Source organism: Pleurodeles waltl, chromosome 4_1 (genome assembly GCF_031143425.1).
Source record: "Pleurodeles waltl isolate 20211129_DDA chromosome 4_1, aPleWal1.hap1.20221129, whole genome shotgun sequence".
NCBI classification, from domain to species: domain Eukaryota; kingdom Metazoa; phylum Chordata; class Amphibia; order Caudata; family Salamandridae; genus Pleurodeles; species Pleurodeles waltl.
In genome coordinates, this window is record NC_090442.1 from 1,008,115,395 (window position 1) to 1,008,134,491 (window position 19,097).

General features: G+C 48.6%; 1 protein-coding gene across 5 annotated transcripts in view; it reads right to left on the reverse strand.

Annotated features, from left to right (window-relative positions):
• The window catches only part of KMT2E (lysine methyltransferase 2E (inactive)), a 1,466,695-nt gene that overhangs the window by 18,643 nt on the left and 1,428,955 nt on the right, over nucleotides 1-19,097 (reverse strand). For all 5 annotated transcript variants that reach the window (XR_011202375.1, XM_069229869.1, XM_069229870.1 and 2 more), the window contains one exon: nucleotides 1,867-1,964. Coding sequence is in view for 4 of the 5 variants with exons in the window: in XM_069229869.1 (XP_069085970.1) it covers nucleotides 1,867-1,964 (98 nt within the window). In the remaining variant the exon portion in view is untranslated. The remainder of the gene's footprint in view (nucleotides 1-1,866; nucleotides 1,965-19,097) is intronic.

Genomic DNA, 19,097 nt, shown 5'->3' on the forward strand with positions numbered 1-19,097 from the left:
GGATGGTATCCCAGTGGAAGTTTATAAGGTACTAGAGGATTTAGTTATCCCAGTGCTGACAGAATTGTTTGGAGGGATCCTGGAGTTTGGTAACGATATTCCTCTCTCATGGAATGAAGCAGTGATCTCCCTAATTTTGAAACCGGGTAAAAACCCAGCGAAGTGTGCCTCATACAGGCCTATATCATTGTTGAACAGCGATTATAAACTGCTAGCTAAGCTTCTAGCGGATAGGCTGAGTAAGACAGTGAATACTCTAGTACACCCCGATCAAAAAGGGTTTTCAAAAGGTAGATATTTGCATGAATTAACCTTCAAATTGATCGGGGCAATAGATATGGCCACAACGTTTGGGTCGCCTTTGGCAGTTATGATGCTAGATGCAATGAAGGCTTTTGACCAAGTTAATTGGAATTTTTTTTAATCAGTTTTGAGGCGGGCCAATTTAGGCTCAAAGTTTTGTGGTATAATCGATCGGATTTATACTTCCCCTCATGCTAAGATTTTGGTGAACGGCAAACTCACGGGTCCTATCACTATTTCAAGAGGTACGAGGCAGGGTTGCCCCTTGTCCACGGTATTGTTTAATCTATATATTGAGCCATTTGCTAGAAAAATCAGACAAAACCCTCTTATCCCACCCTTCTGCTGCAATGGCTGGGAAAAGAACATTTCTTTATATGCAGGCAAAAAGGAAATAGGAAAAAGGGTCTGAATACGACCTGGGGCGAATAGGCCGACGCCGCTCCAACTCCGAGTCGTTGGGGATAAGAATTGGGTCGACCTCGATAGTGGGCACTACTGACATCGGGAGCGTCGATAATCGAGCCAGGGAAGGTCTTGAAGATGCTACCAGCGCGGTGTGTACCCGCGCACATATCCGGAGGTGACCGTGGTGCCCGGGGCTGAAGCTGCCGGCGCAGAACCCGTAGGCCCCTCAGCCGAACCCCTTGGGCCCGTATGCGCCGTATCGGGGTTGGCCCGCCCAAAGATGAGGCGCACGCCCTCGTAAAACTCTTTCAGTTGGGCGGGGGTCGCTGCGGCTCTGGGAAACTCAGGGAAGTGCAGAGTCGACCCAGAATCAGGTTCTGAGGACAGAGGCCTAGTGTGTGAAAACACGTCCCGTGTGCCGCCGGCCGAGCTAAGGGGTTAAGTCGGAGAGCGATGGGACTTCTTCGATGACTTCTTCTTACCTTGACCCTAGGATTTCGAAGAAGACGAGTGGTGATGACTCCGCAACCGATCTCGAGACCTTCCTCTCGAGCGAGACCTAAGCGGAGTCGAGTGCCGGGCCGCCATTAGCCTTAGGGACCGCTCCCTCAAAGCCTTCGGGTACATGGCCCGACACTCGGAGCACAACTTCGATGCAATGAGGATCCGTCACCAACATCGTCCGATGGCAGTCCTCACAAGACTTGAACCTGGTCTTCGGGGACATCTCGACGCACCAAAGTCATACTAAAAAAACTTCGACAAAACGAGTACTACTCCCAACGTCATCACGGCGACCACGACGCCTGGGGAGTCAACCGATGGCACCTACAGAAGCGCAAGGGTATTGCTCGAAGAAAAATCTCCGGATTCAGTCTGACGCCTGGGGGAAAATTCTAAGGTAAGGAATCTGCAACTAGAAGTCTCTATCAGATCCCCTTAATTGCTAACATGGTCAATTTACTTTATATAGGAAGTAAAAGAGATGGCGATTTGTGTTTTTAAACCTTCAAATTATTCTAAGAATGCCTCATCATGTTGATACAAAATACTTTCATAGGAAGACGATTTGGCGAAGTTCCCATGCTCCAATTTTGATAGCTTAGCTACTAACATCTTACTTTGAACACCGAATATCAGATGTGTACGGTTTACCTTGCTCGGTTTCCCAGAGTATTCACATGATTTCAAAGAGTCATCTGGGGAACGACATGCATTTATGTTCTCTGGCATTAGGTTTTCAGCCTCAGCATCTGCAGACCAAGAAATTCAGAGAATTTTTAAATTCACAATTGGTAGTGGCAAAACAGCTGATGAAATCAAATTGAATTCTTCTAAATCTCCTTTACAACCTTGAAACAGGCCGACAATATTGGTGACATTTTCAGTTAGGCCACTAAAATAAATATGTGCGGCAGAAGTAATTCATTTCAGAGTTTAAGAATTGTTACTATCATTCAGAATCTTTAAAAAGTTGTATATCCCCAAATACACATGTGTAGGCATACAACAAAGCTTTTGAGTGCTGGTCCAAAAGGGCTAGTTAAATTATTAGGCTATGCATAAAAGTTAAATGTACATATAGTTAATCAAACTGAAGGTCATTTTTCATAGCTCATTATTAAACTCTAAATCATCCATGATTCCAGTTCTACTTTTCTACGTTAGAACTGCCTGCTCCTGCATTGCAGAGATGAAAAAGAGTTACCTGTAACTGCAGTTCTTCAGCATTGGTATGTTTTATAGATCAACATTCTTAAATTATTCACTCCGTCATACTGGCAACCCTGGCAACACTGAAAAAGCTACAGACCACATACATTCCATCTAAATCTTCATGTGTGACCTGAACTTAAGCTAATCAGCTGCCAGGACCCACAGACCTTCGCTTGAAAGAGGCTTCAAAATGTTAATTTTCTAGCGCGATCAAGCTAGAGCCTCATGAAAGGAGAGGTGGATAGATCACATATGAATCTATGAAATGTACCAACACAGGAGAACTGCAGTTATAGGTAACTCTTTGTTCTCAAACAATGGATCTTTCAAAGGTTCATATGCTTGAATAAAGATTATCAGAGCAGTACAGAATACAGTGAAAGGCGGGAATGAGACTAACCTTAAGAAAAGAGGATGTAAACACTGTTCATTTCAATGCAGCTTCCTTCCTTGCTTGTATACTGATGCAGGAATAACTCTGTCATGTTCTAGAGGCCCGTCCATAGCCACAGGGGTCAGAATTCTAACCCCCAGACACAAGAAATTAGTTCAAGGCGTCCAAATGAATTAGAAATCTAGTTGAACTACAACCTATAGACAACCAACTAAGCAAAACTGTGCTGGTGGTGTTTCTGGTCATGATTAGTCCCTCTGGATGACTTCAGTGATTCAGTGAATTCCATACCCTCTTTTCTACAGAATAAGTTACTTACCTTGAGTGGCAGAGATTCCATCTAACCAGTGATTCTTTACCTTGGAATTATCCCCATGCATCAGATTGCATCTGGAAACATTTGTGAGCAGTGCCCTTGCGTGTCAGTAGGTGGTGTCATTCGGCTCCATGAGGCATCGCTGGCACTGTCAATGCCAAGTGCAAAGCCTATATAAGCGGCACCCCAGCGCGCTGTCAGTTTATTTTTGCAACGTTACACACCAGCAACACAGAGCCTAGAAGAGTACTGACCACTGGTGTGTGGAACAAGGGCCCAGAAAGGGGAAAAGCCCTAAATCCAGAAAGTTTTCGCAAAGCGGGGAGGATGGGTCGGTCGACAAGGAATCGGTGGCTTGACAAGAGTCTCTACCAGGTAAGGTGTTACCGAAGTAACTTGTTCAACTAAAAGAGACTTCTAGCAGCAGATTCCGTACCTTAGAATGGATACCCAAGCAATAGCTTCCCATAGGGGGGGTCTGTGAAATTATTTCACACTAGAAAGTCCTGCAGGACCAAGTGGGCTAAGTGCCCGTCTCTACAGCATTTACTGTCCAGGCAGTAGTGCTTGCTAAACGAGTGCAGAGATGCCCACGTTGCTGCCTGGCAGATGTCCAAGACAGGGACTATGCAGGCTAGCGCGATGGTCACAACTTTGGCTCTGGTGGAATGAGCACACAAAGACTCAGGTGGTTGCTTCTTGGCCAGTGCTTAGCAAACTTTATTACAGAGCACAATCCGTTGAGAGATGGTCCATCTTTTTACCACCTTCCCTTTCTGGGCTCCGACATACCCCATGAAGAGTTGTTCATTTTTCCACAACTCTTTTGTGTGGTCAAGGTAGAATGATAAAACTCTTTTTGGGACCCACTTGTGGAGTAGCTCCTCTTCCTTACAGGGATGAAGTGGAGTGTAAAAGGGAGGCAGGGTGATGGAATAGTTTACATAAAAGGTAGTGACTACTTTCAGAAGGAAGGAAGCTCTATTGCGAAGGACCAGCTTGTCTGGGAAGATGTTGAGGTATGGAGGCTTTGAAAAAGCCTGGAGCTCACTGAGTCTCCGGGCAGATGTTATCGCCACTAGAAATGCCGTCTTGATGGTAAGGATCCTGACAGAACAGGTGTGTAGCAGCTTGAAAGAAGCGCACACAAGAAACATCAGGACTAAATTGAGTTCCCATTGAGGCATGATGAAGGGGAAGGGTGAAGGTGGGAACAAATGAAGACCTTTCAGAAGCCTATGTGCAATAGAAGTCTTAAAAAGGGATTAATGGTGTGGCAACCACAGGGATGCTGAAATTGTAAAAAGATAGCCTTTAAGGTGCCCAAAGCAGAGCCCTGCTGGACAAGAGAAAAAATAAACAGAAGGACCCGAGAAAGGGGAGCTGAAAGAGTCAACCTGTTTTTCTGCAAACCATGCCACAAACTTGCCACAACGGCAGGCATATACCATCTTGGTGAATGGAAGTCTGGCTACCAAGAAGACATTACAGACTTCGGTTGGAAGGTTGAAAGCTGTAAACAGTCACCGCTCCATCTCCATGCATGAAGGTAGAGCTTTGACTGGTTTAGGTGGAGGACCCTCCCCAGCTCCTCTGAAAGAGGCAACCTGTTTGGAGGACCGATGGTCATGCTCAACAGCTCGGTTATATCCAGCCCACAGCGTATGGCAAACTTAGCTGTGTCCCTCCTGTCATTAGTAGCTTGGGAGAGTATGGCTTAGGTCTCCTCTGAGATCGTAGACAGCACCTGAGCAACCGAGTCCTAGAGCAAGTGGGAGTATCGGCCCAAAAGGCACGTGGTGTTCACCGACCGCAATGCCATCTTCTTTCCTAAGGTATCCAGCCTCTTGGATTCTATGTCTGGTGGAGAGGTAAGAAATGTGCCAGGATTTAGTTTGGAAGTGGAGTCTTGGACCACAGAGCTCTTCATGGTGGGGTGTTGGGTGAGAAAGATGAGGTCCCATGGGGAAGGGCGATGGTGGTGGGCAACTGTCCTATTCGCAGAAGCTCCTGTGCAAGGCTTGGACCAGGCTCCAAGGAAGTCGTCCTGGAGGTGTTTATTAAAAGGAAAAGCAGTTTGGAGGAGTGACTCTCACCTGAAGCACCTCCGTCAAGACATTCGTCTTGACAGCCACGGAGGGAACATGAAGTTTCAGGATCTCTGCTGCACTTCTCACCACCACTGCAAATGAGGCTCCCTCCTCCGCAGCCACAGTATCTAGGGAGGTGTCCATTCCACTGGCATCCGCCAAATCCTCACATCAGTTGTCTTCTAATGGGGCAAGTGGCTGGTAATCATAAGGGTCCAGTGGCCCCTCCCAATGTTCCCCAAATCCTCGCCCATAGAAATAGGGCTCGGCCTCTAACCTGGTTGGAATGCCTCTAGTCAGCACCAGAGTCAGTGTTGGATTGCTCACATATGCAACACAAAAGGATGATGGACGGAGTGCTGACAATGCAAACACTCACCCCCAGTCACAGTTCTGGGTTTAATCCATCGTTTTTTTGCTGCCCATGCCATTCCAGTTTGGACCCAGCCATATGCAAATCAGTCTTGACCCTGTTCCCCATGGGAACAGTCCAGCCCGAACTGCCAGGCCAGGTCTTCCCTGGACTGGAAACAAGCATCCTGGGACCGGTTTCAGGGTTTCACCCCTCATCAGCCAGGCTAGCTTGAATCCAGTGGCATGGGAAGCATGGGACCCACGTCTGGGCATACCCTTCCCACTTAGGGCGACATTAGCAACACAAAAGGATGATGGACGGAGTGCTGACAATGCAAACACTCACCCCCAGTCACAGATCTGGGTTTAATCCATCGTTTTTTTGCTGCCCATGCCATTCCAGTTTGGACCCAGCCATATGCAAATCAGTCTTGACCCTGTTCCCCATGGGAACAGTCCAGCCCGAACTGCCAGGCCAGGTCTTCCCTGGACTGGAAACAAGCATCCTGGGACCGGTTTCAGGGTTTCACCCCTCATCAGCCAGGCTAGCTTGAATCCAGTGGCATGGGAAGCACGGGACCCACGTCTGGGCATACCCTTCCCACTTAGGGCGACATTAGCAACACAAAAGGATGATAGACGGAGTGCTGACAATGCAAACACTCACCCCCAGTCACAGATCTGGGTTTAATCCATCGTTTTTTTGCTGCCCATGCCATTCCAGTTTGGACCCAGCCATATGCAAATCAGTCTTGACCCTGTTCCCCATGGGAACAGTCCAGCCCGAACTGCCAGGCCAGGTCTTCCCTGGACTGGAAACAAGCATCCTGGGACTGGTTTCAGGGTTTCACCCCTCATCAGCCAGGCTAGCTTGAATCCAGTGGCATGGGAAGCACGGGACCCACGTCTGGGCATACCCTTCCCACTTAGGGCGACATTAGCAACACAAAAGGATGATGGACGGAGTGCTGACAATGCAAACACTCACCCCCAGTCACAGATCTGGGTTTAATCCATCGTTTTTTTGCTGCCCATGCCATTCCAGTTTGGACCCAGCCATACGCAAATCAGTCTTGACCCTGTTCCCCATGGCTCCATGCTAGAGTCAGGGATATGAATGTGGGGCCAGTGCCGGGGAAGGTGTAGGTGGCTTGACCAATGTTGCTCTAGATCCATACATGGATCCAAGGTGCCCGACTGACGCAAACTTCAGGCAGAAAACCAGCATGGACCCTTCCTAACTCCGCAATGCCGAGGGCGAGCCAAGGGGGCTGGTCGCCCAAATATGAGGTGCATGGCCTCATAAAACTCACAGAGTTGAGAGGGGGGGGGGGGGGGGGTCGCTCTGGCTCCAGGAAACTTGGGGAGGCGTGGAGACAGCCCATGCGCAGGCTCAACAGCAGAGTCTTGCCTTGACACGCAATGTTCTCTTGCCTTGACACGCAATGCTCCCTCGTCTCGATGGATGACTTCAATGGACAATGTGAATTCAAAGAACTCTGACTTTTTTTTAATGGGACTTGTCTGAACGTCTGGATGGGTTTGACAATAACTGATGGCTCCACGGCTGATCCCGGGACCTTCCTCTCAAGGATTGAGACCATTGCAAAGTCGCACACTGAGCAGCAAGGAGCATGAAGGATCGCTCCCTCAAGGTCTTGGAGTCCATGGCACGACGACTGAAGCAGGTCTTGTCAATGTGGTCGCACTCAAGACATCACAGGCAGACGAGGTCTGGGACTATCCATCATCCACATTTGACAGTGACAGTCATCACAGGGCTTAAAACCAGCCTTGTTTACATTCCTGCCACACCAGGAGACAATGTCTCAAAAACCTTTGACAAAAGGTCGAAAAAGGTTAGTCAAAAAGTGACTGGGTGTAGTTCTTTTCTGGATGTCCGCTGACTGGCATGGAAACAAAAGAACTGACGTAAGTGTGGTGGGGTGGCGCCTACACAGGCACCGCACAGGTGACTTTGGACACGAGTGACATTAACGTCACATGGAGCTGAACGACGCCACCTACCGGCGCGCAGAGATACTGCTCACAAAAAATGTCCAGATCCAGTCTGATGCCTGGGGAAAATTCTGAGGTAAGGAGTCTGAGGCTAAAAGTCTCTATAAGATTGAATAACACTCAAAACAGCAGTAAAGAGCAAGGGTAAAACGTTCAACTGTTTATTTTCTACATCACAAGTACAGTGTATAAAATGTGAAAGATAACCACACAGAATGAAAATAATGCAGCAATGCATGATATGCCAGCGAACACAATTTGAAAACTTGCAAGATGGTTAGTACATTAACCAGCATCCTAACATGTTATCACTTTTAAGCTATATGCAAACTTTCGGGCCGGAGTAGAAAATAGCATGTTTATAAATCAATTTTTTTAAGACAGACAAAACAGTATACCTTCTCTGCGAGAAATGGTTGTCTAGCTATTTTCTATCATAGCCCTTGCCCAGGAATGATAAGTAATGCCTGGCTGAAAACCACTTCTCTGAGATGCTCTCGGAGCCCCTGAGCAATCTCCACTTGTAGCTGGTTTGCAGCTAACCGGTGTGACCTTTGGCCTGGCGCAGCCTCTTCCCAAATCCAAGAGTTTTTATATCATCTGATTGCAGATTTTTATCTTATGTTTATAAGTTTGGTGACCCAAGTTCCAAAATGGCAAAATAAGTATGGATGTGAATGGGTCATTTTAATTCACATTTTGACATACTGTAATATAAACAACAAAAATATATCAGTCTAGATAGGAGGCAAACGTGAGGCTAACACTTTTGTATGTGTCTAATAATTCTCTGCTACAAATTGATAAAACAGTTTGCAAATCACTGCACAATAAAATAGAGAAGTTAAAACTGGCTCGGTCACAGTGTTCATGATGTAGGAAAGAACCCTCTTTTTGGCCTAGTTACCCCCCTTTTTGCATGCTGTCTGTTCAGTTTGACTGTTTTTACTGGGATCCTGCTAACCATGACCCCAGTGATTGTGCTCTCTCCATCTAAATTTGGTTGCTTAGGACTTTGCACACCCCACACCTTGCATACTGGTGCCCCCTTATAAGTCCCTAGTATATAGTATTCCCCATGGGCTGCAGCATGTATTGTGCCACCCCTGGGAGCCCATGTAAAATGTGTCTGCAGGCCTGCCATAGCAGCCTGCGTGAAAAGGAGCATGCACCCTTTTACTCCAGGTCACTGCACCAGGTCACAGTAAGTCACCCCTATGGTTGGCCCTCCTAGCCCAGAGGGCAGACTGCAGGTACCTGTGTGAGGGCACCCCTTCATGAGCAGCGGTTCCCCTACGAACTCCAGCTCCATTTCACTGGACTATATAAGCGTGGGGAAGCCATTTTACCTGTGTACTGGTCAAGTCATTCACTACCTGTGTCCAGCTATAAAATGGTAACTCAGAACCTGGGCATGAATGGTATCAAACATGTCAGAATCATAACCCAATACTGTTGCCAGTATTGGTTGCATGATTCCATGCACTCTGGGGGCTCCTTAGAGGACCCCCAGCACTGCTCCTACCAGTCTTCTGGGGTTTTCCAGACAGCCTGAGCTGCTGCCACCCCTCAGACAGGTTTTGGCCTTCCTGCTGCTTGACCAACTCAGGCTGATGAAGGTAGAACAAAGGATTTCCTGTGGGAGAGGGAGGTAACACTCTCTCCCTTGCAAATAGGTGTTACATGGTTTGGGAGGGGTAGCCTCCTAAAGCCACCGGTATGATTCGAGGGCACATTTGGTGCCCTACTTGCATAAACCGGTATGGACCAGTCCGCGGACCCCCGATTCCTGCTCTAATGCAACACTGGACAAGGGGAAGGGGAAAGACTACTCCCCTGTCCATCCCCACCATAGGAGTGGTGCCCAGAGCTCCTCCAGGTGGCCACATGATTCTGTAATTTGGATCCAAGGTGGAAGGAGTGGCCCGGTCAGATAGGTGACGTCACAGGCCCCTCCTGATAGGTGGTCACCCTGCTAGGTGACCCACCTCCTTCCTGGGCTATTTGGGGTCTCAGTTTTGGGTGGGTCCTCAGATTTGATGTGCAAGATTCCAGAAGGACTCTTCTGAATCATTTACCTCATCTTCTGGCCACTGGGACTGCAACTGGACCCTTCAGGAACCTACATTCTGCAACTACAGCAACGACTCTGCTCTGCAACATTGTTTTTCCGGCTCCTTCCAGCAACTGCAACATTTCCTTGGCTGTGCATCCTCTGAGGGAGGCGAATCTTAAGCTTGCACAAGAAGTAAGACGGAATCTCCCTTGAAGTGAAGGAGTCACTCCCCTGCATCCACAGACACCAACTGCAACAACAACTGGCTGCATGGATCTTCTCTCCTCTGGAGCTGCATGGATCCTGCAGCACAGGTGGTGGCCTGGAGTGGTCCCCTTGGTCCTCTCTACCAGCTGTCCAACTTGGGAGACGCTAAGCCCTTGCTTCCCCTTGGAGGACAATACCCTTGTGCACTGCGACTACTGCAGCTACTGAGACTGGTTTGTTCCTAATCAACCAAGGGATCTTCAGGCTCTGGTTAGCCCCGGCCCCAGCACACCCTTCTGCCAAGCATAGTTTTGTGCCTGCTGCTCCAGCAACGTGGGACTCCTCTTCAGGTGTGCTGAGTGGACCTCACTGCAATGCTGTGCCTGTTGCCAGTGGGTTGCCTGAGGGGGCTGCCTCCTCTTCCTTGGACTTTCGCAGATGCTGATGGTCACCCCAGACTCCCCTCCTTGCTGGTTCTCTTCAGCATTGCAAACCTTCTTCTATGTCTCATGCATTTGCCAAGGCTTGTTGGTGGTTTCCCAGCACCACTGACTGACTGACTGTATCTCAACCACTAATGTGGGACATCACTTGCATCACTTCTGAGACTCCTCTTCGGCTCCTGTCAGCTCACTGCTGACCTTCTTCCTCCATCGACCTGGTCCTGCATCCACAGAAGAGTGGATCCCTGTTGCAGTTACCCCCCACTTTTTGGCTGATATTGATGCTGACTTGACTGAGAAATGTGCTGGGGCCTGGGATAACCAGGCCCCAGCACCAGTGTTCTTTCACTAAACATTTAACATTGTTTCCACAATTGGCACACCCCTGGCACACAGGTACACAGATAAGTCTCTGTGAAAGGTACCAGTGGTACCAAGGGCCCTATGACCAGGGGAAGGTCCCTGAGGGCTGCAGCATGTGTTGTGCCACCCTAAGGGACCCCTCACCTAACACATGCACACTGCCATTGCAGATTGTGTGTGTTGGTGGGGTGAAAAAGGCAAAATCGACATGGCATCCCCCTCAGGATCCCATGTACACCAAATACTGCCTGTGGCATTGGTAAGTCACCCCTCTAGCAGGCCTTACAGCCCTAAGGCAGGGTGCACTATACCACAGGTGAGGGCATAGCTGCATGAGCAATATGCCCCTACAGTGTCTAAGTCTATTCTTAGACATCGTAAGTACATTGTGGCCATATTAAGTGTATGGTCTGGGAGTTTGTCAAAAACAAACTGCACAGCTCCATAATGGCTACGCTGAATACTGGGAAGTTTGGTATCAAACTTCTCAGAATAATAAACCCACACTGATGCCAGTGTTGGATTTATTACAAAATGCACACAGAGGGCATCTTAGAAGATGCCCCCTGTAATTTACCCAATCCTTTAGTGCAGGACTGACTGGTCCGTGCCAGCCTGCCACTGAGACAAGTTTCTGCCCCCCGGGGTGAGAGCCTTTGTGCTCTCTGAAGACAGAAACTAAGCCTGCACTGAATGAAGGTGCTTCTCACCTCCCCCTGCAGGAACTGTAGCACCTGGCGGTGAGCTTCAAAGGCTCATGCCTTTTGTTACAGCACCCCAGGGCATCCCAGCTAGTGGAGATGCCCGGCCCTCTGGCCACTGCCCCCACTTTTAGCGGCAAGGCAGGAGAGGATAATGAGAAAAACAAGGAGGAGCCACCCACCATTCAGGACAGCCCCTAAGGTGTCCTGAGCTGAGGTGACCCCTGCCTTTAGAAATCCTCCATCTTGAGATAGGAGGATTCCCCCAATAGGATTAAGGATGTGCCCCCCTCCCCTCAGGGAGGAAGCACAAAGAGGGTGTAGCCACCCACCAGGTCAGTAGCCAGTGGCTACAGCCCTCCTGACCTAAACGCACCCCTAAATTTAGTATTTAAGGGCGACCCAGAACCCAGGAAATGAGATTCCTGCAACCTACACAAAGAAGAAGGACTGCTGACCTGAAAGTCCTGCAGAGGCGACAACTGACAATGCCCAAGCCCTACCGGCCTGTCTCCAGACTCACAGAACCTGCACAGTGACGCATCCGACAGCCCTGAACCCGAAGGACCAAGAAACTCCAGAGATCAGTGGCACTGTTCAGCAACAGCAACATCTTTGCAACAAAGAAGCAACTTTTAAAAAACTCACTCTTCCTGCCGGAAGTGTGAGACTTCACACTCTGCACCCGACACCCCCGGCTTGAGCTCCAGAGAACCAACACTGCAGAGCGGACTCCCAGTTGACTGCTACCTCGTGAGTAACCTGAGACGACGCCCCCTGCACCCCTACAGCAACGCATGCAGAGAGGATCCAGAGGCTCCCCCTGACCGCGACTGCCTGGAACAAAGAACCCGACGCCTGGACCAAGCACTGCACCCGTAGCCCCGGGATCAAAAGGAACCGAACTACAGTGCAGGAGTGACCATCAGGTGACCCTCTGCCTAGCCCAGTCGGTGGGAACCCCTCAACGGTGGGCTGCCTATGCCCAGGAAACTGAACTTGTTAGTGCCTTACTTACCTGAAAAACTAACCAATACTTACCTGCCCCAGGAACTTTTGATTTTTGCACTGTGTCCACTTTTAAAATAGCTTATTGCCATTTTAACTAAAACTGCGTATGTTACTGCTCTAATTCAAAGTTCCTTACTTACCTGTGTGGAGTACCTTGCCTTTTATGTATTTACTTCAAATCTTGAATCTTGTGGTTCTAAAATAAATTAAGAAAATATATTTTTCTATATAAAAACTATTGGCCTGGAGTTAAGTCTTTGAGTGTGTGTTCCTCATTTATTGCCTGTGTGTGTACAACAAATGCTTAACACTACCATCTGATAAGCCTACTGCTCGACCACACTACCACAAAACAGAGCATTAGAATTATCTAATTTTGCCACTATCCTGCCTCTAAGGGGAACCCTGGGACTCTGTGCATACTATCTCTTACTTTGAGATAGTATATACAGAGCCAACTTCCTACAGGTGGTTAGTGGCTCCTGCCACAACCAGACACTACATCACGAACTGGACTTGCAAGTCCTCTTTTGTCAGGATCCACCTTTGGGTTCTTCCAGTCTTGGTTGGGTCTTCCATAATCCTTTTCCAAAGTCCTTTGTTGGTTTTGGGGAAAACCCTGTACTTTGCTCTCCTGGTTGCTGGGGGTCACTCTGGTACTCACCTCTTGGGGTTCCTAGTTCCTCCAGCTCCCTTCTACTGATTCCATTTTTTGGGTGGGGGACTGCCTTTCAGATTCCACTTTTTTAGTATATGGTCTAGGGCCCTTACTATTTGCTATTGCTTTTACCAATGCCTATTGATTTCTAAGCTATTTAATAATTGCTAATGTGTATATAATAGAGTGTGTACTTACCTACAGTTGGGGGATTGCCTATTCAGTGTTCTAGTATTTGTGTTACTATAATAAAGTACCTTTATTTTTGTAAACCTGTGTGGTTCTTTCATGTGTGTAAGTGCTGTTTGGCTATAGTGGTATTGCATAAGCTTTGCATGTCTCCTAGATAGGTCTTGGTTGCTCATTCACGGCTACCTAGAGAGCCATGGCTTCTTAGACACTGTATACACTTAACTAATAGGGGACACCTGGACCTGGAATAAAGATGATAACACCATGGGTGCTCACCACACACCAGTCCACCTTCCTACACATGATATCTCACTGAAGAATGTGTTGTTCTCCAAGTCGCTGCTTTATGAATTTCTGTAAGCAGGACATCAGAAAAGACTGCAGTTGTTATTGCTGTGCTGCTGCTACACTGCTTGTTGAGTGAGCCTAATTTGTAAAGGAGTCTGTTCATTGAGGTGTGAGCCAGCATTATACATGATGCAATCCATTTGGCAAGAGATTGCTTTGTTATAAGCTTACTCTAATTAGAACGGCCATAAGCTTCAAATAGCTAGTAGGTGTGAGAAAAATCCTCAGAAGTCTGAAGATATAATTAAGAACACCTTTTAATGTCCTGCGAGGGAAATACTCTTTGTGCTGCTGTACTATTCAGATTTACTTTTGTCTCTCTAAAGAACAAGTTACTTACCTTCGGTAACGCATTATCTCGTAGAGACAATGGGCCTGATTACGACCTTGGCGGATGGAATACTCCGTCACAAACGCGACGGATATCCCGTTCGCCGTATTTCAACTTCCATTATATTCTATGTAACTTGTAAAATGGCGGGCGGGATATCCGTCATGTTTGTGATGGAGTATCCCATCCGCCAAGGTCGTAATCAGGCCCATTATCTAGCTGCAGACCCCTTACCTTTGAATTTGGCAATTGTCAGACTGGACCTGTAAACATTTGGTGAACAGTACCCCTGCTTGCCGTAGGGTGGCTTTGTTTGATTCCATGCATCGTCGTTGGCAACGGAAGTGTCATTGCATTCACTTATATAGGCACCACCCAGGCTCACAGACACCAGTTACTTTTCACAACTTTCCACACCAGGAGCGCAGAGCCATTAAATGAACTGACAAAAGTGTGTCCAAATTAGCGCTCTGAAAGGGGAGTAACCCTAGCCCTAGAAATCTGTCAACAGAGTGGGAGGCATAGGTGGGCCTGTAAGGAATCTGCAGCTAGTTATTGTCTCTACCAGATAATGAATTACCCACGTTAAGTAACTTGTTCAACTGATAGACACTTCGTGCTGCAGATTCCTTACCTTTGAATAGATACCCAAGCCATACCATCCTAGCTGTGACTGTGGACAAATTTACCTAGACGAAGAAGTCCTGCAGGAGTGAACAGGCAATAAGATTTGGCAAATGTGTGTAGAGATGTACACGTTGCTGCCTGGTAGATGTCCAGACTGGAACTCCTCAAGCTAACGCTGTGGTCGCAGCTAGTTTTTCCTCTGGTGGAATGGGCCCATAATCCCCCAGGAGGCTGCTTTTTAGCCAAGGTGTAGCAGATCTTGATACAGAGAACGACCAAGCGGGAAATGGTTCATCTCTGTACTGCCAGACCTTTTTTTAGCTCCTACATAGCCCACAAAGAGGTGGTTGTCCACCAGAATTCTTTTGTGCGGTCAAGGTAGATTTTTGTCTCCAGGCGGTGGAGTGAGTCACTCTTCTTTAGAGGGATGTGGAGGAGCGTAAAAGGTGGGCATGGTGACAGACAGTCCCAAATGGAATGGAAGGAAAGAGGCACGGGTGTAAAGCAACACTTTATCAGGGAACACAGTAAGATAGGGAGGTTTGGAAGACTGCAGCTCACTCACCCTCCCAGCAGATGCTATTACCACTAAGAAGGCTGTCTTGACGGTAAGCAGCCGGAGGGGACAATTGTATATCGGCTCGAAAGGAACACACGAGGTAGGTGAGAACCAGGTTCAGATCCCACTGAGGCATGATACATGGCATAGGGGAAAACATATGCACAAGCTCTTTGAGAAACTATTTACAATAGGGGACTTAAATAAAGAGAGTTGGTCAGGCAGCCAAAGGAAGGGGGACAGAGCAGAGAGATAACTCTTAAGAGTGCCCACAGCAGAGTCCCGCTGGGCAATGGTAAGGATGAAGAGAAGAATATCAGAAACAGAGGCAGAAAGAGGGTCAATAGACTTTTCTGTACAATATTTGACAAATTTTTATCATCAGCAGAAGTGTACTGCTTTTTTGGGAGGAACGCCTGGCCGTCAGATGACGTTACAGACTGCGGGAGAAAGGTCAAAAGCTATCACCTGTTGTCACTCTCTCTAGATGGAGAGTTTGGCTCGGGTGGAGGACCCTCCCCTGCTGCAGCAACAGAAGCTTCTCCAAAAGGGGCAGCCTGATCGGAGGATCGATGCTCATGACACCAGACTCTCCGTGCCCAGCCTGGAGCCACAAGAATGACTTGGGCCCGGTCGTTCCTGATCCTCTCGAGAACTCTGGGGAGAAGTGGTATGGGCAGAAAGGCATACAGAAGGCCTAAACTCCACTCAAGATTAAAAGTGTCTCCAAGCGATTGCCGCCTTGGAAACTCCAACACACAGTAATGCTGACATTGCGTACTCTCTTCGGAGGCGAAAAGCTCTAACCAAGGATATCCCCACTGCTGAAAGAATCCTTGCACAACCTCTGAATGGAGACACCACTCTTGATCTGCTAGGCATCGATCGCTGAGTTAATGTGCCCTGGGGTTCAGAGAACCTGCCAGGTGTTGAACCACCAAGGTTATGCCCTGCTGTTCCAACCATGTCCAGAGATGCAGGTCCTCCTGAAAAGGGGTCCATGACCGCACCCTGCCTTGCATGTTGCAGTACCACATGGCGGTAGTGTTGTCCGTGAACACTTGCCATAAATTCCCCTTGACAGAGGGAAGAGATGCTTTCAGTGCTAGCTGGATCACCCGGAGCTCCAGCAGGTTGATGTGGAGTCCGCATTCTGCTGGAGAACGGAGTCCTCTGATCCCCACCTCTCCCACCCTGCTGCCCTGTAGGAAGCTGGCTATCTATGCAGTAATCCAATGTAGGGGGGCACTGTGCAGATAGTCCAAAGAGACCCTTATTGTTTTACAGGGGTAAAAAGGACAATCCCAAAAGCTCTCTTTTGTGGTAGTGTGGGGGAGCGGTTAGGTTAATCAGAGGGTAGTACTAAGCATTTGTTGAACGCACGGTCAATAAATAAGACAGACACTCAAGAAGCAAATCATTATCAATGGGTAAGAAAAATAGTTACTTTGTTTGTATTATATGTAAACACCAGAACATTTGCAGAAAAATAAATACTGTTGCAGTTCTTAGGACAATTTACAAGTTGCGAGCATTGTGTCTGCATAGGAGCTCTTATACTTAGTTCTCGAGAGTCCACCTGTAGATAGGAGGGAGGTTAGGGTGCAAAATTACGGACAAGACCAGTAGTTCAAATTTACTTGCTCAGGAGGGTCAAGGTGCAATGGTGTTGGGCGTGTTGGGTTTCTATGCACGAGCACTTAGTGATGAGGAGGGGTTTAAGGAAAGGCCTCCTTGGCATGGTTACCCCCTGACCTTTTGCCTTTGCTGATGCTAAGTTATGATTTGAAAGTGTGCTGGGACCCTGCTAACCAGGCCCCAGCACCAGTGTTCTTTCCCTAAACTGTACCTTTGTCTCCACAATTGGCACAACCCTGGCACTCAGGTAAGTCCCTTGTAACTGGTACCCCTGGTACCAAGGGCCCTGATGCCAGGGAAGGTCTCTAAGGGAGGCAGCATGTCTTATGCCACCCTGGGGACCCCTCACTCAGCACATGCACACTGCTTCACAGATTGTGGGTGCTGGTGGGAAGAAAATGACTAAGTCAACATGGTACTCCCCTAAGAGTGCCATGCCAACCTTACACTTCCTGTGGCATAGGTAAGTCACCCCTCTAGAAGGCCTTACAGCCCTAAGGCAGGGTGCACTATACCACAGGTGAGGGCATAGGTGCATGAGCACTATGCCCCTACAGTGTCTAAGCAAAACCTTAGACATTGTAAGTGCAGGGTAGCCATACGAGTATATGGTCTGGGAGTCTGTTAAACACGAACTCCACAGTACCATAATGGCTACACTGAAAACTGGGAAGTTTGGTATCAAACTTCTCAGCACAATAAATGCACACTGATGCCAGTGTGCAATTTACTGTAAAATACACCCAGAGGGCATCTTAGAGATGCCCCCTGAAAACATACCGGCTTCCAGTGTAGGCTGACTAGTTTTTGCCAGCCTGCCACACACCAGACATGTTGCTAGCCACATGGGGAGTGCCTTCCTCACTCTGTGGCCAGGAACAAAGCCTGTACTGGGTGGAGGTGCTTTTCACCTCCCCCTGCAGGAACTGTAACACCTGGCGGTGAGCCTCAAAGGCTCACCCCCTTTGTTACAGCACCACAGGGCATCCCACCTAGTGGAGATGCCCGCCCCTCCGGCCACTGCCCCCACTTTTGGCAGACAGGCTGGAGAAGATAATGAGAAAAACAAGGAGGAGTCACCCACCAGTCAGGACAGCCCCTAAGGTGTTCTAAGCTGAGGTGACCCTTACTTTTAGAAATCCTCCATCTTGTAGAAGGAGGATTCCCCCAATAGGATTAGGGATGTGCCCCCCTCCCCACTGGGAGGAGGCACAGAGAGGGTGTAACCACCCTCAAGGACAGTAGCCAATTGGCTACTGCCATCCCAGACCTAAACACACCCCTAAATTCAGTATTTAGGGGCCCCCACAACCTAGGAAACTAGATTTCCTTCAACCTTAACAAGATGAAGGACTGCTGACCTGAAGCCCTGCAGTGAAGACGGAGACGACAACTGCTTTGGCCCCAGCCTTACCGGCCTGTCTCCCAACTTCAAAGAAAACTGCAACAGCGACGCATCCAACAGGGACCAGCGACCTCTGAAGCCTAAGAGGACTGCCCTGCACTCAAGGACCAAGAACCTCCTGTGAACAGCGGCTCTGTTCAACCATCTGCAACTTTCTTGCAACAAAGAAACAACTTCAAGTACTTCGCGTTTCCCGCCGGAAGCGTGAGACTTTCTACTCTGCACCCGACACCCCCGGCTCGACCTGCAGAAAACCAACACTACAGGGAGGACTCCCCGGCGACTGCGAGCCCGTGAGTAGCCAGAGTTGACCCCCCTGAGCCCCTACAGTGACGCCTGCAGAGGAAATCCAAAGGCTCCCCTTGACCGCGACTGCCTGTAACAAGGGACCCGACGCCTGGAACCAACACTGCACCCGCAGCCCCCAGGAACAGAAGGAACCGAACTCCAGTGCAGGAGCGACCCCCAGGCGACCCTCTGCCTAGCCCAGGTGGTAGCTACCCCAAGGAGCCCCCCTGTGCCTTTCTGTATCGTTGAAGAGACCCCCGGGTCTCCCCATTACTTTCAATACAAAACCCGATCCCTGTTTGCACTCTGCACCCGTCCGCCCCTGTGCCGCTGAGGGTGTACTTTCTGTGCCTGCTTGTGGCCCCCCCGGTGCCCTACAAAACTCCCCTAAAACCTATTGGCCTGGAGTAAGTCTTTGAGTGTGTGTTCCTTATTTATTGCCTGTAAGTGTACAACAAATGCTTAACACTAACCTCTGGTAAGCCTACTGCTCGACCACACTACCACAAAATAGAGCATTAGAATGATCTCTTTTTGCCACTATCTTACCTGTAAGGGGAACCCTTGGACTCTGTGCACACTTTTTCTTACTTTGAAATAGTATATACAGAGCCAACTTCCTACAGGGGGTCATCTGGAAAAAGAATGCAGGGAGGGACTTGTGGGCAGG